Source organism: Macaca thibetana, chromosome 1 (genome assembly GCF_024542745.1).
Source record: "Macaca thibetana thibetana isolate TM-01 chromosome 1, ASM2454274v1, whole genome shotgun sequence".
Lineage (NCBI taxonomy): Eukaryota > Metazoa > Chordata > Mammalia > Primates > Cercopithecidae > Macaca > Macaca thibetana.
In genome coordinates, this window is record NC_065578.1 from 140,271,238 (window position 1) to 140,293,919 (window position 22,682).

At 36.7% G+C, this 22,682-nt stretch overlaps 1 protein-coding gene across 3 annotated transcripts; it reads right to left on the reverse strand.

Annotated features, from left to right (window-relative positions):
• Positions 1–76: 76 nt before the first annotated feature.
• Positions 77–22,433, reverse strand: BROX (BRO1 domain and CAAX motif containing). Of its 3 annotated transcripts, XM_050761202.1 has the most exons (13): positions 21,867–21,961; positions 19,468–19,584; positions 16,209–16,315; positions 15,891–15,987; positions 12,716–12,811; positions 10,955–11,027; positions 9,554–9,659; positions 7,850–7,939; positions 6,261–6,346; positions 5,378–5,459; positions 4,904–5,054; positions 3,565–3,724; positions 77–2,616 (listed from the first exon to the last, which is right to left on the reverse strand). In XM_050761202.1, the coding sequence occupies exons 2-13, from the start codon at positions 19,566–19,568 to the stop codon at positions 2,530–2,532; spliced, it is 1,236 nt and encodes a 411-aa protein (XP_050617159.1). In that variant the 5' UTR covers positions 19,569–19,584; positions 21,867–21,961; the 3' UTR covers positions 77–2,529. The 3 variants fall into 3 exon arrangements, with proteins under 3 accessions (XP_050617159.1, XP_050617176.1, XP_050617168.1); XM_050761219.1 differs by lacking the exons at positions 19,468–19,584; positions 21,867–21,961 and adding an exon at positions 22,338–22,433; XM_050761211.1 differs by lacking the exon at positions 19,468–19,584 and having other exon boundaries at positions 21,867–21,909.
• Between the last annotated feature and the right edge of the window lie 249 nt (positions 22,434–22,682).

The following is a 22,682-nucleotide window of genomic DNA, read 5'->3' on the forward strand; positions in this document are numbered from 1 at the left end:
AATTTTGCACTGTTTTAACTGTTACTGGCTTAGTAAGTATAAAAATATTTGTCGAAAATGAAAGATCTCAATGAAATTGTAAGTAAAATTACTTTTATTTTCATAAATAAAAAGATAACCCATTATACACTTTTAGCTGAAGTAACGTTAGTTGTCACTGCCAAGTATGAAATCCATGTAATAGTTAACAAATAGTTACATCTCTCTATAACCTTCATGCAACTTCTAGATATGTGATAATTTCCCCAAATTTCAAACATTTCAAAAAACATTATATATAATGGGATATTTTAGTCACAAAGTGTTACCTTTGCTGAGTCAACAAAATATTTATCTGCTCACGTCAAAGATGCCTACTGATGTAAAGTAATACCAGTATTGCTATATTTTACAGAAGTACTAAGCATATTACATTTTCCATTTCAGATATGGTAGTATCATTCCCAAAATTGTCAATGTGACAATTTAGTAAGTAGATTAATAAGCACAAGTACCTAAGAGAAATAGGTCCCACAGCCAGAGAGTAAAGAGCTGGCATCAAGTACTGTTTAAAGTTTTGTCAGTAAGTGGCACACAACAAACAGACAAGTGATTCTGTAATAAAGACAACATAAAATAGAGTGAGATGTAATGAAGTATTTTTTCCATAGATACTGAAATAAAATTAAATGCCTGTTTAGTTATTACTCCACTTAATCCGGAAACTACAGCTTCAAATATTAATACTATGTTGCAAGCAGTATTTAGTATTTCTATATGTTAAGGAAAAAACCTCACTGAATTTATGTACCTTTTTTTAAGGAGTGTAAACTATGATATATGATTTAAGTCATCACTTATTTGAATGCTATATTGATTCAGATTGGCATAATTACTCATTTTTCATAATGAAATGCGTATTCCTATTTCAACACTTTATGCAGATTTTATTTATTTCTCACAGGGCTGCTTTGTGGATTCAATAGCTTATCTATGTAAGTGTCCAGCACAGTATCTGGCACACAGTAAGCTTTTAGTGTATGCTACTTGTATTATTTATATTAAGTGAATCAATCTGTCACTTATAATAGAAAAATTATCTAATGACCCAGGAGAATAATCAAAAGATAAACCTACAGATGTGTGACTTCTGTTAAAGTATTATGCATCCACTATTTCCCAAATTACTAAACTAATTGTTTAAAATGTTACAATCTATTTTTAAGATCATATTGTATCTGTATTTGTTCTCTGTTTTTGCTATGGCCTTTGGCCTAAACCAATACAATTCTGATAGGACATTATCAGAAAACCACATAAAAACAATATACACTGAAATCAGGTAACAAAGGCATCTTACTATAACTTCTTTAATAAAGAAGTAGAGTTACCAGTGTAATTCAGGACAACCTACTCATTTAAGTTTTTTCTTTACATCATGCAATATTTGACTTCAAAAAACATTTTCCATTCTGTCTTCTCATATATAAACATTAAGAGCTATTACAAAGTTCTGTCCTCTAAGTAAAAAACCCACTAGAAAAGATATTTGTAAAAATCATTGCAGGGTTACTGATACTGAATGAAGCACAGGGCTACTGGAACAGGGATAAGTTCTTGGATAAGGTCCCAACATACCTATAAAAACTGGTTTTTTAGTAAATTATTGATTCTAACATATGTAAAGGATTTGGTGTGATAATTTTCTCATCTTTAAGTGACTTTTTATCCCCCACCAGAAAAGATAAATGACTGAGGATGTAAGTCTGTGCTCTGATTAACACAATGGAGAAATGGAAAAACTATCTCTGTTAAAAACTGATTCCTGTCATTATTCTGATATCAAGTAAGAGGAAGGAAAATAAATTTTTTTGTGTAGATAGAAAAACATATCTGAGGCCAGGCGCAGTGGCTCACGCCTGTAATCCCAGCACTTTGGGAGGCCAAGGTGGGCAGATCAGCTGAGGTCAGGAGTTCGAGACTAGCCTGGACAACATGGTGAAATCACGTCTCTACTAAAAATACAAAAATTATCTGGGTGTGGTGGTACGTGCCTGTAATCCCAGCTACTAGGGAGGCTGAGGCAGGAGAATCACTTGAATCCAGGAGGCGGAGGGTTGCAGTAAGCCAAGATCGTGCCCCTGCACTCCAGCCTGGGCAACAAAGGGAGACTCCGCCTCAAAAAAACAAAAAAAAAGAAAAAGAAAAACATACCTGAAACCACATGATTTGGGCCTATATTGACCTGAAACTTATTACTATCCAGAGTTTAATAAAAAGACCCAACCCCCAAATATACCCTTTAGAGGCACAATAAAATCTTTCAAATGTTGTCCTGATTAAAAAGGAGAGGCTGAAAACAAAGCAAGAAACATCTCCACTGTATTAAAAATCAAGAACAAGTAAGCTGAAGGCAGATAACCCTCTGAATGTAATAGTTATTCTACAAGCTTCAGAGAAATCATTTTGAGAAATAAGAACTGAAATTCTGTGGTTTATCTTATCTCCTGTTAGAGAAATTCTAAGTGCAAACTGTATTTCAGGAGTATTTTAGGAGATGTAGCACCCAGTGTCCTTTTGAGGTTTGATATCTGGTTCTTTCACGGGTTTCACTTCTTCTTCTGGTTTGGGTTTAGTCTAGGGAGAAAAAACCACAGTTTAAGTACATAAACTAAGATTGAGAAAACAAACACCAAATCTTTTCCACTTCAGACTTTTAAAAGATGCTATATTAAATTATATAACACGGATACTGACAAAGCTATTTCCAGAAACTATAGACCAATTCATTTTAAGATATAATCAGAAAACAACATTTCAGTAGAGATGAAAACCTAGTTAGGTAGGCAAAAATCAAAATACTGGTACTCCTACTCCACGCTCTTTTCTAAGTGAACTATCTATACATGTAGAACCCTAAAGCTTAGACATAACTTATGACAGTAATAGGCTGTCTCTTAGGGCATTATTTTATAGCTGAACAGAATATAGTTATTTTAAGGAATAAATTTTAATATGGAAAGGAAATTATATAAATACAACTCAATCTCAAGAAAAGAGCAATGGCTGTAAAATAATTCCTGTTCATTTGTCACAGATCCCTAGTCTTTTGGTAGTTAGACCTCAAAATTTCCACTTAATTTACCATTTGATTTAGAACACCAAGATGTACTTAGATACCAATAAATAAAAGCATTCTTATTTTGCCCCTGGATTCACAGAATACTGAAATTAGGCCAAATCTTCAAACACTCTGCAATTTGCTAAAACAGAGTATTGCCACAGCAATACAAACATGGATGATCTTTTCTCCCACATTCTTCTTAAAGGAGGCACTGACAAGTTGTAAAGAGGCAAGATAATGTGTTGAAAAGAATGTCATTATGTAGAAAATCAGAAGACATTTAAGGCTTAGAGGTCTTATCTCTGAGAGTGTTCTACCACAGATTACACTAAGCACTATAACTAGCTAACTTAACATTTAGACAAAGATATGTATCTATTTAGAGAAAAATATCAAAATGCGAACTCTGAATTTTCCTTTAAACTTCTGTGAATGAGAGAGAGAAAAAAAAAATCTCATACACTGTCATCCTTGGGTCTTTTGGTGAGATCAAATGCAGCCAATGTTTCTGGTGTCCACTGAGCGCTTGTAGGAGGAAATTCGAAAGGTACAGGCTCTACGAGACCATAATTTGCTTTGAGTTCCAGCTGTGGGGCTTCTGTTGGAATTTTTTGAAAGTAACTGCAAAAAGTAATTTAAATAGCAATTCATTCATTTGTTCATTATTTGAGTGCCTAGTATGTTCAAGGTCCTGTTTGGGACAATGACAATTTAATGATGGATAAGAGGTTTTTCTGCCTCATGTAGGAAAGCGAAAAAGTCAAGAAATTTTGTCAATTACAATGCAATGCAATTGGAGCTACCATGTATGTAGAGTGCCATGAGAATGCAGACAAGGGGAATTAACCCAGAATTAAGTTCAGTGACTTCCAAAGGAAGTGATTAAAGATGAACTAGGCATGTTTAAGGAAGTGAAAAGCTCAGTATGACTAGATGAAGAATATAAGGGGAAGAGTGTAAGAAGATAAAAGCAGGAATGAGATTGAGTCTACCCACCTACACAGATGGTGATCTACAGTTTGAACAGCACTGATTTAATAATGGAAAACCTCTTGAAAAAAAAAAAAACAAGAAAAACTGGAGAGAAAATTTATTTTCCTTCTTTATAGGTAGCTGAAACCACAGTGAGATGAATATGCAAAGGAGGTTGAGAAGATATATTTAAAACATATGGAGGAAGAACGGCAGGGAAACAGAGTTCAGAGAAAATCAGGATACTGTGAGTGTCCTAATGAAGTGAACTCTATGTTAACAACTCATGTTTTAATTTTAAAGTCTGCTTTTATATATTATCCTCCTAAGTAGAATAAAAGGCCCTACACAATTGAACTTTATCACCAATTTAAAGAGAAAATTAATGTGAAATGTAAACACTATATATATTTGAGACAGTGCCTCACTCTTGCCCAGGCAGGAGTGCCATGACTCAATAATGGCTCAGTGCAGCCTTGACTTCCCAGCCTCAGATGATTCTCCCACCTCATCCTCCTGAGTAGCTTGGATTACAGACGTGTGCCACCATGCCCAGCTAATTTATTTGTATTTTCTGTAAAGACAGGTTTTGCCAAGTTGCCCAGGCTGGTGTCAAACTTCTGGGCTCAAGGGATTCACCCACCTTGGCCTCCCAGAGTGCTGGGATTACAGTTGTGAGCCACCACGCCTAGCCCATAAGTGCTATTCAGCATAAAACTTTTGGGAATAGAGACTAACAAAAATGGTATTACTAAAATATTAGTATTTTAATTATAAATCAATATCAATAATATTAATATTACCAAAATAATATTAAGCTGTACTCACATAAATCCATTTTCTCTCTGACATTTTTCTAAGGTGTTCTTCACAAGGTTTCCAAGTTTCCGAAAGAATAGATGTCCCGAAGGTTTGACTGTTGGTCCAGGTCCTTTGGTTTCTCCATATTCTTTACACAGTGCTTCTGCCTTTGCATACACTGCATGTGAAAGAGATATAAAGTCTTTTGATTATAATTAACATGGCCCATTTATCCCTATAAGGCTTTAAAGTGGAGGTGGTAAGACATTTACTGCTCTTTACCTAATATAATAGCAATACCAATAATAATACTGTAAGTAGAAGCTGTGGATTTTCTACGGTTCTAGGTTTTTGAAAAATTTTTTCTTTTCTCCAATTACGTCACCCATTCCCATTTCCCTTTCATGAACGCAGCCAAAATCTCTTTAAGCACATATTCCCTTTTGTGATAAAGTCATTTGTTTTTTAAAGGGGAGTTAATATTCTGGCAGGAATACTCACATTTTTCTGCTTCTTGGAGAGACCTGATTGCTTCACCGCACTTATCACTAGCCAATAAGGTCTCACCATGGTAACAGTAGGCCTGATGAAATAAACAAATTTTTATTCATTCTCTCCCTTCAAGATGCTTTCCCCTATTACTGTTTTACGTATCTATCAGATAAATTAGTACCTTCACACACTTAAGTATCAATGCAATCCCTTACATTTCTTTACTTGAGTAAGCTCTTCTCCAACCTTTGTTCATAGAAAAGGTGGAAATATGTCAAGTCTTAAGCCAAAACAGCCTTCTAACCATGTACTGAGCAAAAGTTATCTGCCGAAATCTGTATTTAAAATTAGGAAATAGTAGATAAAGGAGGAAACTGTGCTAATGCAGAGGAAGAAGGAGGCATAAGAAATATTATCTACTCAGACCTGAAAAAGGTTTCGATGATCTCTCATATGATACTCTAATTAACAAAACAATTAAGTTCGGTGTGTGTAACAGACTGATATGTAACTTCCAAAATGATGTTTATTGATGGTTCTTCACTAAGCTAGGTGATATATTGTGTGGTATGCCTTAATATTAGAATTAGTAAATATGTTTCTCAACGCACAGAATGAAACAATGGAAAGAATTTCATTAAGTATGCTGAAAGTGGGTTTTGAATCAAACAATAATTCTATTGCTATAATCCACTTCTACAATCCTACATCATCTCTTTCCACCCACTTTAGTTCACAATGGTTGCACTGACTCTCAGTGAACATTTACTGAGAGTTAGCTGTCCATTATTTGTAAAATGCTAATGAAAGACTCTGGTGAGATGAGAGACCTGGCACTCCAAGGACTGGAGAAACAATAATTTACATTGTTTTTAGCATTATGAATACTTACATAAGCTGTGTAGAAACACATCTTCAAGTGAAGATATTTTCTCCATTTGGCAGAATATGCAGGCTCCAAACTGGATAAAGTATGATCTAAAGTTACATTTTAAAAAGCAAAATATAATTTCATCCTGATTCACTAGAAGACTTTTAGTTCATGTGTTCTGATGATAAAAGCAGAAAGAATGCCATTCGAGTCTAAAACTCAATAATTTAATTTTTTTTTTAAAAAACACCTTCACTTGATTTTCTCAAATCTATACTTTCAGTTACACATGATTGATTAAATACTATAGCAGCTCTTTGATTTGATGGTTAATACAACTTTAAGTTAAAGATAATGATAAAAACAGATTGTGACCAAGAACTTCAAAGTGAATACTGTTTATACCGTTATATTAGCTAATTTAAAAAACGTATATAATATAGCAAAGCAAATAGTAGACTAGTCACTCAAGTCAGAAATAGGATACTCTCCTCTCCACCCCATCACTGAATTTTATATAAAACACACACATATTCACTCACATATCCTTCTACCAAACATCTCTCAAATCTATTTTTTCCTATTTGCTACTTTGCTGTATTTGCCAAAGCTTTCATCATTTCCTTCATAAACTTGAAGAATTTCTTAAGTGCTAAGTTAAGTTAGCCTATTACTCCTTCATGGAGCAAGCCTATCTCTAATACTGCAACTATAGGGACCTTCCTTAAATTCAAATCCAATCAAGTCAGCCTTTTAGTATTCTAACAGATCCCAAGTGTCTACAGAATGAAAGGTCAAAGGCTTACAAACCAATGTTTGATTCCCAAGCAAGCATACTTTTTCAAACTTTCTCCTACCACTCATCCTGTGTTTCAGGTAAGAGCAACTGTCTGAAGTTTCCAGAATGTGCTAAGTTCTTTCTTATGTCTGTACTTACTATAGAATTCTGCACCCAAACTCTAAAGCTTCCTAGGGAACATAAGATTTTTATTTACACTTCACAATAAGACTAAAGCATCTTCTTCTAGAGTCCTTCTCTAGCATGCCCAGCTTGTTAAGGTTCCTAATTCACTGCTGTGGTGTCTTACTTCAGGATTTAATAATGGGGTGACATGTTCTTCTTCCCTAAACTGCAAATCTTTTCTATTTACCTCTCCTTAGGAACAAAAACAGTAACTATCCCATAAATAAAAACACATGCATGTTTCCTAAATAAGTAAATGAAGAGTAATAGGCTTATCACAGTAGCTGTGTTCTATGCCCAATCTCCCACTTTCTAGCAGTTAAATTACGGGTCATGTTAACTCTCTGGATTTCAGATTCTTGTCTAAAGCATAGTAACTATAAGATTGTTATAAAGACCAAAACAAATTTTTAAGCCAAAAAAGCTGTATAATTTTATTAGACATCACTGGTTTTCCCTTCCATTATAAGTTATGCAGCATACTAAATATGAACAGCTCTATTTTAAATGCGATAAAGTATTACTCCAGTTTTGCAAATAATGACAGAATCTGAGAAACCTTTTGTTTTGTTCCCTATTAATTCAAGATCAAATAAATCTGAAAAGCTAAAGACTAAAAAATGTAACAACAGAATTAGAAGCTTACCAGCTTTTTGATAGAAATTGGCTGTTTCATACGCCAGTGCAGCAATTAGTCCAGGAGCATGTTTTAGTTCAATTGCTCGAGCAATTGTTACTGTAACCAAACACAATAAAGTGAATCTATAATTAAGTTCACTCTATTCATCCTAAATTCAATTATAATAGCAAAAGAGTCTGACAATCTCTCTGGGATTTTAATACAGTTTGTTAAACGTTTTAACATGCAAAGTTATAGAAAATGCAAACATTAACAAACAAAAAACACTGAGCTTGTTGGTTCTGATGCTATTTCTTTAAATAAATCATCAGTGAATTACTAGCTAATCACAGAGAATCACTACTACAAAACAGCATGACCTAACAGCAAATTCTTTTTTTCAAGACAGGGTCTTGCTGTCACCCAAGTTGGAGCACAGTGGCTTGATCATGGCTTACTGCAGCCTCAAACTCTTGGGCTCAAGTGATCCTTCTGCCTCAGTCTTCCAAGTGGCTGAGATTACAGGTGCATGCCATGGCACCTGGCTAATTTCTTTTTCTTTTTTTTTGAGATGGACTTTTACTCTTGTTGACCAGACTAGAGTGCAATGGCGTGATCTCGGCTCACCGCAACCTCCACCCCCCAGGTTCAAGCGATTCTCCTGCCTCAGCCTCCCGTGTAGCTGGGACTGCAGGCATACGCCACCATGCCCAGCTAATTTTGTATTTTTTAGTAGAGACAGGGTTTCTCCATGTTGGTCAGGCTGGTCTTGAACTCCCAACCTCAGGTGATCCGCCTGCCTAGGCCACCCAAAACACTGAGATTACAGGCGTGAGCCACCACCACGCCCAGCCAACTGGCTAATTTTTTAAATAACTTTTTGTAGAGATGGAGGTCTTGCCATACTGCCCAGGCTGGTCTCAAACTCCTGGGCTCAAGCAATTCTCCTGCCTCGGCCTCCCAAACTGCTGGGATTACAGGCGTGAGCCACCAGCCCAGCCATCTTCAGAGGAACACTAGAGTTTGAAATAAAGAAAAACAAAAGCCTACAAAGTTTCTTAACTGTTTCACGCTGAGTGTCATTATTACTTGCCATTGAAAGGTGAAGACTTTAAGGTAAGCCAAAGAGTGAAAGAGAAAAAAGAATGAGCACAGGAGAGAGAGAAAAGACGAATTAAAGAATTAATGTTGTACTGTCAGAAATAACGAGAAATCAAAATCCTCTTAAAAAGAGCCATTAAACTGTAGGGCCTTTTCCTGCTAACTAAGAGTGAAGGCAAATGCTAAAGGTAAACTTATTCCTCATTCAAAAATTTCTCAAAATCTAAAACCTGATTCTAGTTAATTCTGATTTTTATTTATTAATTAATTTTTTTGAAACAGGGTCTCATACTGTTGCCCAGGGTGAAGTGCAGTGGCATGGTCTTGCCTTACTACAGCTTTGACCTCCCAGGCTCAAGCCATCCTTCCCATCTCAGCCTCATGCGAAGCTGGGACTACATGCATGTGCCACGATGCCCAGCTAATTTTTGTATTTTCTGTAGAGCTGGGGTTTTGCCACATTGCCCAGGCTGGTCTTGAACTCCTGGGCTCAAGTGATCTGCCCACCTTGACCTCCCAAAGTGCTGGGACTACATGCATAAGCCACAGTGCCCAACGTCTGATTTTTAAAGAGGAATTAAATGACAATATAGACTTTCATTTAAAAAAATCTTACAATATTTAGGATACCTTCTTGAGCTTCAGCCTGACATTGAATAACGTATGCTTCTATGAGTCGTGACTCTAAATCTCTTCCTTTTTCTGCAGGTGTAATGAGTTTTGGGGTATGACTTTCCTGAGAACAACGACAAAAAAGACAAAAAATAAAGCAGCCAGATTTCATTTTAATCCAGTTGTTAGAGATGAAGAAAATGAAAGTTACAAGACATTCAATTTGGATGCTTAGCAGAAATTCGGGGTATAAACAAAAACTATAAAAACTTAACAACAGTGAGCTTATAAAGAATAAAAGTTCCTGTGTACTAAAACAGCTTTTATAAGAACAAGAAATTCAAGAGCAAAATTTAAGTCATGATAGATTGCTGAGATACCCAAGTCACACTATCATCTTGAAAAACATTAACTGAAATAGTAACCAAAATTCCTTTTGCGGGATAGCCTGAAATGTTCATTCACATTAATAATTAAAGATATAAAGAGGCTGGGTGTGGTGGCTCATGCCTGTAATCTCAGCACTTTGGGAGGCTGAGGTGGGCGAATCACAAGGTCAGGAGTTTGAGACCAGCATGGCCAACATGGTGAAATCCTGTCTCTACTAAAAAATACAAAAACTTAGCTAGGCGTGGTGGCGGGCACCTATAATCCCAGCTACTCAGGAGGCCGAGGCAAGAGAATTGCTTGAACCAGGAGGCAGAGATTGCACTGAACCAAGATCGCGTCACTGCACTCCAGCCCGGGCAACAGTGTAAGACTCTGTCTCAAAGAGAAAAAAAAAAACCACTACAATTCTACATCTAACTCAGGATCAGAGTTTTCTAATCACTATAAAAAGCATCTTATTTTAACATGAAAAAACTCAACACTGGCCTCTAGGAGGCCTTCAATAAAGTGATTTAATTAGAATGAACTGGGGGGACATTGCTTAAAAAACACGATATTCTTTCTCCTAATTCCCATCACATCTCCTGGCAATTTAATATAATTAGAGTGCACTGATTGTCCCTCTAATGTTTTTAGTGAGATACAGAGAATACAATCAGAAGTTCAGTTTTGCAGAATCAGGACTAATCCTGGTAACTTCTGTGGAGAGTAATGAGGTAGGTAAGAACCATCAATACTTCTGCTTTCTTTTCTCCTATGTTTTCAAGGACACAGAAAAATAAGCAGAGCACTAAAACTTTAGTTTTCTAATTATAAAAGTCACTGGTGATTTTAAAACAAAAATGGAGACATTTAATATTTAGTAACTGGCTGCACTCATCAGTAACATACTTAACATAAGGTAAACAGAACACATAGTACCTTTTTTAGTATAATGAAACAATTCTTTCCCCATATCCCCCAAAAAGAAAAATTACTCAAGAACTAAAGCATTAAGAACAAATAATGGTTTTTGTTTGTTTGTTTTACCTTTAAATGTTTAAAAATCCCAGCTGCAATCTTTAGGCTTCGATGAACTTCTTTTGCTTCATCTTCTGTTATACTTAAAGATAGGGGTTACATTAGTTAGAGGATGAATTCCATTTCTGGTATTAAAACACAACAACCAATACATTATTATATATCCAAAGTAGTCATTTATGTTTCTCACTGCTAATTTTCTTCCTTTTAAAAAAATCTGATTTTGAGGCCAGGCAGGGTAGCTCACGCCTGTAATCCTAGCACTTTGGGATGCTGAGACAGGCAGACTGCTTGAGGCCAGAAGTTTGAGACCATTCTGGCCAACATGGCAAAACCCTGTCTCTACTAAAAATACCAAAATTAGCTGGGTATGGTGGCAGGCACCTATAATCCCAGCTACTTGGGAGGCTGAGGCACGAGAATCACTTGAACCCAGGAGGCGGCAGTTGCAGTGAGCCGAGATTGTGCCACTGCACTCCAGCCTGGTCTGGTGACAGAGCAACACTCCATCCACCCCCCACCAAAAAAAAATTAATTTTGACACCTAGAAAAGGAACAAATACACATGAAATGTACATTTATAGAAAACTCGTAACAACTGTAAAGGATTTTGAATGCCAAGCCAATCAGTATTCCACAAAAAGGTCTTGAAAACAAGTATATGACATAAAGGTAACATTAAGATGGCAAAGTCTATCAATATGTCTCCAAAATGAAGACACTACAAATGAAAAACAAGTATACGACATAAAGGTAACATTAAGATGGCAAAAGTCTATCAGTATGTCTCCAAAAAGAAAACACTACAAATGAAAAAAGAGAGACGCTAACTAGGGGTAAAATCTGCAGGCAGACATGGTGGATCATGCCTGTAATCCCAGTACTTTGGGAAGCCAAGGCAGGAGAATCACCTGAAGCCAGGAGTTTGAGACCAGCCCAGGAAACACAGTGAGACCTAACCTCTACAAAAAAACAAAACAAAATAAAATCCGGACAAAGCCTTCTTATTTTTCCTTACAGACATTTGTACATAATTTTTAAGACAAAATATTACATACTTAACACATATATATGCTTAAGAAACACATAGATATACAATGGTAGCTATAATCATTGCTCTTATTTTAATCACCTACTTTACTTTAAGAGATAATTTTACAACAGCACATACAATTTGACATCATTTTCAAGTGGTTGCATATTGTTTCCATGTATGGATGAACCATAAATTGAGTTTCCTATTGCTGTATCAACTATTGCTATTATAAAAATTGTATCACCTTTTATAATTCTTTAATCCTTCAAAACATCTTTTCACATACTATTAGCCTTCTGTATTTGTTTTCTGTGAATTGCCTGTTCATGTCCTTTGTTTTTCAATTGATTTGACGGTCTTTCCTTTGCTGATTTATAAGAGTATACGTTATAAAAACAATGTATCATATGAATTGCAATGTTTTTGACCAATCTTGACATTTGTTTTTTAACTTTGTTTATGGTCCTTTGATGTAGTTAAATAGTCATGCTTTTACTTTATGGTTTCTAGATTTGGGGTCTTACTTAGCAAGACCTTCCATATGACAAGACTATTAAAATTTATTTTACCTCTTAACACTAGGTGCCATAATTCTGACACTCAAAATACTAACATTACAAGGCAATCCTTCACATGTCCAAAGTGGTACTTTTTAAAATAGATTTTTAAAATAATGAAGCACCATATACTTGAAAAATAACACAGATGTACACAATTCTCTCCTTTTAACTTACTTTTCTTTTCCAGCCAGTCTTGAAGCATATTTGGTATACCATAAAGCTACATTAAATCCCATGGAAATTAATTCAAAAACAGCATCCTGCTGGGCACTGGAATTATAAACACGGATCATTAGGTTCTGTCAATTATCAAGACATCACACCATGAAGCCTATTGGACAAACGACTCAAAAGTACAAAGAAGTATATGCTAACTGGTATGTATGAGGAAAATGGCTGTGTTTCATACAGATGGGGAGATAAGACATACAGGTAATTAACTACAAATGCCTAAGTATAATGGTCCAGAAGGTACTATGTACTTAATAATAAGCATGGGAATAGGAGTTCCCAAAGTTTACTGTACATAGAGTAGCTTTTTAAAATACAGATTTCTGGGCCTTATCAGAAAGCCTGAGATGGGGCTTAGAATCTGTATTTTTAACAAGTACTCAGTCGATTCTCAAAGGTGTGGCTCTTATACAACATTTTAGAAAAATCAAATTCAGAAGATTGTTTCAGGCTAGAATAATTAAGAAGGTTTAATGGTATATATAAAATCTGAACTGTCCCTGGAAAGACGACTAGAAGGGAAGCAAAAGGACATCCCAGCTAAGGAAACAATGCCATCAAAGCACAAGAGGAGTATAAAAATTTTTCAGATAGAAGTGACCCAATGAGCTTGATTGAAGCAGATGGTATGTAAACAAGAAATGAAGGAAAAGGGCAAAAAGAAAGCTGAAGGCAAACAGTGTAAGATTCTGAATGCTTAGCCAATCAGTATTCCAGAAAAAGGTCCTGAACACAAGTATATTTTATACCTTGTTTGTTTGCTTCAGATTCTAAGTATGAAATAAAGATGGCAAAAGCATATCAAGCAAATAAGATATTCATAATATATATTCACTACTGTTCTTAGAAGAACCTGAAAATTTTTTACACATGATCTCATTTATCTCAACTGATGAAGAAAGCAGAATATTCTTATTTTACACATGTAATACTAAGATACAGAAAAGCTGCCCAAAAAGAAGAAGAAACCAGAATTATCGCTCTAGTTTTTATTTTTTAGTTACTTGTTGCCCCTGTCTTAAGAGAAATGGAGATATGGCAACTTTTTAAATGAAAAAAAAAAAAAAAAAGTGTTATATGTAGTAACTAAAATATAACGTCTAAACTATCGTTTAGTATAGATTATAACATCCAAAAATGACAGTTATGAACAAACTTCTCAAAACAGTTTTATCCTCCTGAAAAAAATTTAACACATAGTATAATGGTTTATTCTTTTCTGCATGGAAACTATTAAATGAATTACATCTGGAGATCTAGTGGACATGTCTAATTTATAACTTTACCTTTAAATAATATAACGGTTTGGCTAATTTATGTGAAGTCTCATAAATAACTCTCTTCCTTTATAATCCTTCATTTATGTCAACATGCCTTGTTTCCAAACACTCCATTTCTATGACACCACATAAAAGTAGTAGTCATAGCATCTATAATGGAAAAAATATTTTTCAGAACAGATAAACTCACAACATGATTTCTACCGAGTAAGTAGCAATCAAGAATAAAGTAATTTAGAAGTCTCACTTGTGCAGAATATTTAGTATTAAAGTCTTCATCACATAATTCTTCACGATCTCATAACGCTACTGAAAAAAGGTTAAATAGTAGTTCACTTTTTTCTTTCTTTCTTTCTTTCTTTTTTTTTGAGATGGACTCTCACTGTGTTGCCCAGGCTGGAGTGCAGTGGCAGTGGCGTCATCTCAGCTCACTGCAACCTTGGCCTCCTGGGTTCAAGCGATTCTCCCGTCTCAACCTCCCAAGTAGCTGGGATTATAGGCACCTTCTACCATGCACAGCTAGTTTTTGTATTTTTTAGTAGATACGGTGTTTTACCACGTTGGCCAGGTTGGTCTCGAACTCCTGAACTCAAGTGATCTGCCTGCCACGGCCTCCCAAAGTGTTGGGATTATAGGCATGAGCCACTGTACTCGACTTTAGCTCACTACTACACGGAAGCAAAATGTGGCATGCTTGGAAAAGCGCCAAATTCATGAAATGCACACATTATAGAATCTGTCAGAATAATGACAGAGGTTTGATTCTTTAAAAAAGTCTTAATTCAAAAAAATTCCTTAATTTTGGATTAAAAACAAATGGGTCACATTAAAAAACAGAAAACAAGGTCTTAGAAAATCTGAGTATCCCAGAATATTATGAATTCTACATAAAATATTCCCAAGGAAGGAAGAAAGGAAATGAACATTTAATGAATGTCTTATTTAATGAATGTCTTATAAGCCTAGTACTGTTATCAGTCACTTAACAAAAATTTTCTTATTTTGCTTCTCACAAAATACTGTATCTGTAGCCCCAAGATACAGTTGAAGAAGCAGATGTTCATGCAGTAGAAAACCTGGACTTGCATCTAACTATGTACAAACCCAGTGTTCATACTCTTTCCACTGTAATGTATAGCCTGCTCTAGTCTTTCATCAACCTCCACTCCTTCCTTTCTGTTTTTATAAAATAGTAATTCTAAAGCAAATTGAGATTAAAATATATGGGCATTTAAACAACAAAATGGTGTTGAAAAACAGTAGGTAAGTAAAAAATTAACATCTTTATGATCTATTTCCTGTTATAATTAAACCTATTAGAAATAGTTTCAAGTGAGTGATAAGCTCTGAAGAGAAGTTTTTAAAAAGAGTAGAAATAGGGAAGAGAGACAAGGAAGAAAACACATCCTGTGAATCAAGAGTATAGAGTTGGAGAGAAAGAATGAGACAGAGAAAGACTAATGCAAGACACATGACGTATCCATCAGCAAAAGAAAAGTAAGGGAAAAACTTAAATTCTGCTCAGCTTGAATGTAGGCACATACAGTTTGGGTTCCAAATCCTCAAATCATCCTTTGTGTGTTATTAAAGGTCAAGGCTGTTCAACTATAGTTGACATTTGTATTGATTACCTCAAAAATAGATTTGTTTGGGAGAAACAAATTATATTTTTACTTACTATGTACTAGGATTGAGCTCAAATTCTTTTAATTAATTTCCTGGTAAGAGAAAATGCAGACCTGTATTTTTCTTCTCCAAATACAGAGACTATGAGTTAACCACTGGCTACACAGTTACAAAAACTGGCTCCAATTTAGTACTACCTTAGTGTTGCTTACCTTGGAACCTGTCCTTGTAATGTATCAGTCCACTTGAAATTTTGAATATATCGTAACTTGCTTTCTTGGGTAGATTCATCTAAAGAATTTATGAAACCTACAGAAAGTACAAGACATTTTAGTTTTAGAAGAAATATTGAGTGTTCTGTTTGGAAAAATTTTCAGATTACTTTTCCAGGTGTCTGAATGAAACTTCTTGCCCTTTTCCAAAGAATATAGTCTGGAAGAGTAAACTAATCAAATTTGAAAAGTCAAAGAATTAAATGTAAACTTCTAGACAGTTTTTTAAAAAACCTCAAGTTCATATGAATAACTAACCTTGTAAAAGTGAAAAATATGAATCTGCTGCATTCTTCATCATTTCTGGATTACAGCTCAAATCAGTGAACAGTTCAAGGAGTCGTGCCCTGGATGACCTCAAGTCACTTATAAGAGAGAGAAAAAGACAGTAAAGTTAGCTGTACTGCAATCAATCTCACATAAAAGTGGTTTCCAGGTTTCAGTGTAAAAGCTTTAAAACACACACACACACACACACACACACACACACACACACACACACACACACCAGGTTTCAATGTAAAAGCTTTAAAACGCACACATGCATGCACATGCCCACCTCCTCTAAGGGATTACCAAATACACAGAAATGAATTTAATTAGAACTAAATCTAGAGAAAAAATTTCTAATAACTGTTTTAAAAGTTGTACGAAAATAAACTCAGACCAATTAAAGAGGCAAATACTAAATTCAATTACATAATAAAAATGTATAGCAAGTTTTCATTAAAAAACAAACAAATGCATGCATTTAAGATGTGGGGAAAGAAGAATGAATAAAAAACTAAGCAGTTCACAATAAGTTTCCTGAAAAATGAAAATTTATCTGTATATCATTTTAATATCTCCTTAAAGTTTCTAAATCTGACATAAAACACAAAAATGTGAAAATACACTGCATAAAAATATTTAAAAAATAAAATTACATTATATATAATTACATATTCTTGACGTATAATTCAATATATACATCAAGAATATGCAAAACATGTGGCCATTAGTTGTTTTAAAACTGCTCCCTAATCTATATTCTCCTTTACTTCTCTACAGCAATAAATGTTGTAGATCCACTTTTTCCTTCTTGAAATTATTTCTCCTTTGATTCCAATAACACCAAATTTTCCAGGTGTTCCCCTTATCATTTTAAAGTTCCTTTTATATTTTTTTCTGTGTCTCCTTTTCATTCCCAACTCCAGAAATGTTCAGTCTTTGGCTTTCTGGTTTTCTCTCTTTTGAGATCTCATCGATTAGTATAGCTTCAACTATATCAATTCCTAGCTCTCCATCGTTAGCTTTCACTTGGTTCTATTTCAGTTCCAAATCGAATTCAGAAGGCAATTAGCTTAGTGAGGCTTCCGAAATTACAATACATGGATATGACCAAAGACCCTTGAAATATGTGTAAACCATTAAAGAAAGACTAAATTTAAATGGTAAGCATCAACAGAGTAGAGGCTGTATATCCAGAATTGGGTAGGTGCCTAGGATAAAGCACATATTCAAAATTACTTGTTGAGTGGAAGAATACTAACTTTTCAAATATTTTCTTTTGAGATTTAGATTAAGGTAGCAGTGGTGTTTAGAAGAGAGCACAGACTTAATCCTGAATGGTCTAGATGTAGTACTTATTCATTGGTACTAACTCTAAGGAGGCTTATTCCAAGAAGTGTATGTATGTATTGCCAATTACAAACAGCTGACTGAAAATGTGACTGGCTATCTTATGAATTAATCATTGTTTGAGGTATATCTCTAGAAGCTGGAAAGTGATTCAATTCCTGGACTAGGCAGAAATTTGAATCCTTAAAGCCTATTCTGCACTCAATAGTTTGCTAGCATTTCCATATTGATGCTTGATCATCACCTACAGCTCAACTAGTAAAGTTCGATTCATCTTAAATTACAGAATTTGAGAAAATGTACCTCAGATATATTTAATTTAGGAATTAGGCCCAAAGAAGTTAAGGGACTTGCCCAATGGTACAGATAAAACAGCTAAGCTGGGACTTGCCTCCAGGAGTCAGTTTGTCAGAGGTTGACAAACTACAAACTGTAACCAGTTTTTGTATACTCCACAGCTTATTTTTGTTCAGTCCTCAAATTAAGAATAGTTTTCACATTTTTAAAAGGCTTGTAAAAATGAACAAAGAATAATATGCAATAGTGACTGCATGTGGACCACAAGGCCTAAAATAAATACTATGCAGCTTTCAAAAAAAGTTTGAGGACCATTGGTTTAGATTAATAAGCCGATTATCCTATCTTTTGTTGTAATCACTTCTTCCCATAAAAGCGGCAAGTCTTCAGATTTTCCTTTATTGGTACCACCAATGTCTTAATCATTTAGGTTCTGTATCTCATATAGACTGAATCCTTTTCAGCCTCCCAAGGCAAATTAGTCAATCAGGTCCATTGACTCATCCTTCAACACATCTTTTGCATTTATCACTTTCATTTCAGCCAAACTGCTCTACTCACTATCACTAGCACAAAGGTATTCCTGACAGAAATAACCTTCTCCTTTCCCCTCTGACAATCTAAATCAAGAATACCCAAATATTTTTTTGGAAAGCACCAAATAGTAAACATTTCAGGCTTTTCTGGTAATAAGGTATCCATTGGAACTATTAAATTCTGGTGTTGTAGAGGAAAACAGCCAGAGGCAACCATACACAGTATGTCAATAAATGTGGGGCTGGTTGTGTTCCAATAAAAACAAGCAATGATCCAAATCCATAGGACAGTTTGTCAACTCTTGATCTAAGCCATACAATTCATTTAAGGCCTATCACAAGTACTTTTTCCTATGTGAACACTTTGAAGGCATTTCAGGTCATAGGGATCTCTCCCTACTCTGAAGTCAAGAAGTTTAATATGTGGCCAATTTAAAATGTCCCTATACAGCTGGGCATGGTGGCTCACGCCTATAATCCCAGAACTTTGGGAGGCCGAGGCGGGTGGATCACTTGAGGTCAGGAGTTTGAGATCAGACTGGCCAACATGGTGAAAACCCGTCTCTACTAAAAGTAGAAAAATTAGCAGGGCGTGGTGGCGGGTGCCTCTAATCCCAGCTACTTGGGAGGCTGAGGCAGGAGAATTGCTTGAATTGCTTGAACCTCTGCCAGGAGGCAGATGTTGCAGTGAGCCAAGATTAAGCCATTGCACTCCAGCCTGGATGAAAAGAGTGAAACTCCATCTCAAAAAATAAAAACAAAAATAAAAAATAAAAATTTTCAAACACTACTTTGTGTAGTCTCTTGTACTGTTGTAATACACAGATTAACTGTTTTACTATGATTGCTTTAGCCTCTCTGGGACTCATTTACTGATCTAAAATTAAGGATCCAGGGCTAGAAGACTACCAAAGTTTAAATAATCTATGATTTAACTGTTTACATGTCATTTATAAATTTATAACGAACTTAAAGTTAGAAACAGTGTGTTACATATTTTTGTATTGCCCATGGAACCAAAAAAAGTACCTTGCATCTAAGAGTGGTTTAATCAATAAACTTACTTGCATATTTTTGAAGCAGAAGGGCCAGTGACTACACCATAGTAATTAAAAGACACAGGAGCTGTGGCTTTTAATGGGTTCCTATGAAACCAATGGGTCATTTTCTCCGGATGTTTTCTACAGACAAAAAAGTAAAAAATGTACAAAAATTAAATATAAAATATTTAATAAACAAGGTAAATAGTATAAAAATTTATTTCAACAGTATAAAAATCTAATTCAAAAATTAGCCTGGCTAATTTTGTATTTTTAGTAGAGACGGGGTTTCACCATATTGGCCAGACTGGAATGAAACTCTTGACCTCAAGTGATCCACCCGCCTCGGCCTCCCAAAGTGCTGGGATTACAGGCGTGAGCCACCGCGCCCGGCCTCAGGTATGTTTTGTCTATTTATGATGGTCTATGTTCAAACCAGGCCTATAAAAAAAAGAACAGCATTTGAAAATCTGCCCACAATAACTTCAATCTTAACATACCTATATAGGAGCAGTAATGTTTAAACTCTAACATACATAAAAATCACCTGGGGGTGGGTGGTTTTGTCAAATGCAGGCTCTAAGTCATTAACCTGGGGCAGGACCTGAAATGCTGATGCTGCTGGTCCCCACACACTTCTGAATAGCAAAGTACTAGATTTTGGTTGGACAACTGCAAGTAAAAAGGGCACAGGACCAGATGAATGTAATTTCCAAAACGGGTTCAAATGGTAACCCTGATTATATTGCTAAGGCTACTTGTAATAAGTTTCAAGTTAATTGCTGTATTTCCGACATATTGCTGACAATAGTGGATTGGTTATAACATGTGTTCTACAATAAAATGTACTTTCCAAAAAATATCTAAAGAATATTCTTAAAATAAAAATGTAATACAATACTTGACCAATAAATTCTATTATAAAATGGAAACACTGGGCTGGGTGTGGTGGCTCACGCCTGTAATCTCAGCATTTTGGAAGGCCGAGGTGGCTGGATCACTTGAGCTCAGGAATTTGGGACCAGCCTGGGCAACTTGTTGAGACCCCGTCTCTACAAAAATCAGCCGGGCATCGTAGCCACGCCTGTGGTTCCAGCTACTGGGGAGACTGAGGGGGGAGGATCCCTTGAGTCCAGGAGATGTAGGCTGCAGTGAGCCCTGATCTCCCCATGGCACTCTAGCCTGGGCGACAGGGCAAGATCCTGTCTCAAAAAAGGAAAAATTAAAAAAAAAAAAAAACTACCTAAGTGAGATGCCAACTCAAAAAAAAAAATTGAAGTTCCATACCCTCTACTTAAAAAATAAATGAGCGGTGGCTCACGCCTGTAATCCCAGCACTTAGGGAGGCCGAGGCAGGAGGATCACACAAGGTCAGGAGATCGAGGCCATCCTGGCTAACACGGTGCAACCCCATCTCTACTAAGAGTACAAAAAAAATTTGCCGGGCGTGGTGGCAGGCGCCTGTAGTACCAGCTACTCAGGAGGCTGAGGCAGGAGAATGGCGTGAACCCAGGAGGCGGAGCTTGCAGTGAGCTGAGATCGCGCCACTGCACTCCAGCCTGGGCGACAGAGTGAGACTCCATCTCAAAAAAAAAAAAAAAAAAGAAAAAAACAAAAAAGCAGCATGTCTTGTCTAAATGTCCTCGAGTAGGTAGTGCAGCAGATTTTACCGAGAAAGCCAAGGCGAAGACCTAAACATGGCAATTAGCTTCCAGGAAGCAACAAAGAAATTTTGGTAAGGTTTACTTAATTTGAAGGCACTGTACAAGCCTGACAATCGACTTTTCCTATTATTAGAAAATAATGTTGGCTGCACAGTGTACGAAATGCCTACATTAAGTGCTTCCTTTATGCTATTTATTTATTCATGACAAAGCCTGTTTTGAGGAGCACCACATATTTAACGAATAGAGAACGCAGTGTGTACCCAAGGAAAAACTGAGCAGGTTTATTTAGGACTCGAAACATTTAACGAGCTATTTCAGAAAATACCATCATCTACACATCTTCCATATAAATTCCGATAGCCTAATACAGCATCTACGTGCCTACAAATAAACTTTGAGCTAGTATCACACTCAGCACTTGATGCTGCGAAATCTTCCACAAATACTTCTTTTAATGCGGCCTCCTACTTCCTGGATGAAAAAGTCTGAAGTTTTGCGTATCTTTACTTCAGGAGAGAAGAGGGTAAGTTTCTGCCCCATCTTCTCCCCTTCTGCGACCCGGCGCTCTTCAGTTTTCGGGAGTTCCTAGGGTGGGATAGAAGAAGGACACACCCACCCGCAGGGACAAGGGTGACTTTAGAGCCACCAATACAACATTCGGATCGAAGCTGTAAGCTAACACACTTCCACAAGAGGACTCCCGTTCCTGACAAGGGATCCCCACTCCAAAGGCCCCGAGTCCCCGGAGTAACCTACCTGAGCGCCGCCCCCGAGCTCTGAGGGCCCACTTCCTGTTTACCACCCAGCCTCTTCCTCCCCTGCCCAGTAGCGTTCGAGGCGGCGGGCGGCGACCGTGCGCACGCGCCAACACTTGAGTTCCCCTCTTTCCAAACAGGCATTTTTGTGGAAAGCCGATACTGTCAACCCGGGAGAGGTGGCCAGACAACGGCCGAACGAACCCCAGTTTAGCTTGTATTATAAGCTCTCCAAAGACCGATGGAGATGCGGGGCAAGGGGATTCAGCGGATCTAGCTGTTAATGCTACTGATTTGTGGGAACCAATATGGATTTTCTTTCTGTCGTTTGTTTCAAGGCATTAGAAGGAGACTTTCGGTCCGCTGTCCAGGGGTCTATGGAGACTAATGTAAAAGGGGGTGACCCTATTGCTTGAGACTCCGGAGAAACAGCGGGTATTACTGAGAAACACCCATCCTCTGACATACTTACCAAATTTCTCAGAGTCGGTACAGCAGTTCTTCTAAGGGAAGAATGGCAATATCGGAGTCCACAGCGAGGAAAAAGAGGGAGTCGGAGAACCGAGCCTACAAAACCAGAGTGACGAAAAGCGAGGCCGGCGCCAAGTCGGAGTCACGTGGCCCGGCGGCCATGACAGCTACCGAGGCGGTAGTGCGCGCAGTTCCAGGGCGGGGATTGCCGCGGCGTCACAGTCCCCTCAAAACGCTCCGTTCATCAGCTCTTTCTAACTTCTCCTCCCTCGGTTTTCCTTTTGAGCTATGGTCTTTATCCCAGACAGGAAGAGAAGAGTTGTCCCTGCCTGCGGAGCGGAGGGAG

Bases quoted from the DNA above. Each gene is read 5' to 3' on its own strand.
- BROX (XM_050761202.1), bottom strand. From the start codon at position 19,568: ATGACCCATTGGTTTCATAGGAACCCATTAAAAGCCACAGCTCCTGTG. The intron at 7,940-9,553 runs GTATCCTAAATA...GTTTGGTTACAG, and splicing joins TCAGGCTGAAGCTCAAGAAG to TAACAATTGCTCGAGCAATT. The intron at 5,055-5,377 runs GTGAGTATTCCT...TTTCACATGCAG, and splicing joins TCTCCAAGAAGCAGAAAAAT to TGTATGCAAAGGCAGAAGCA.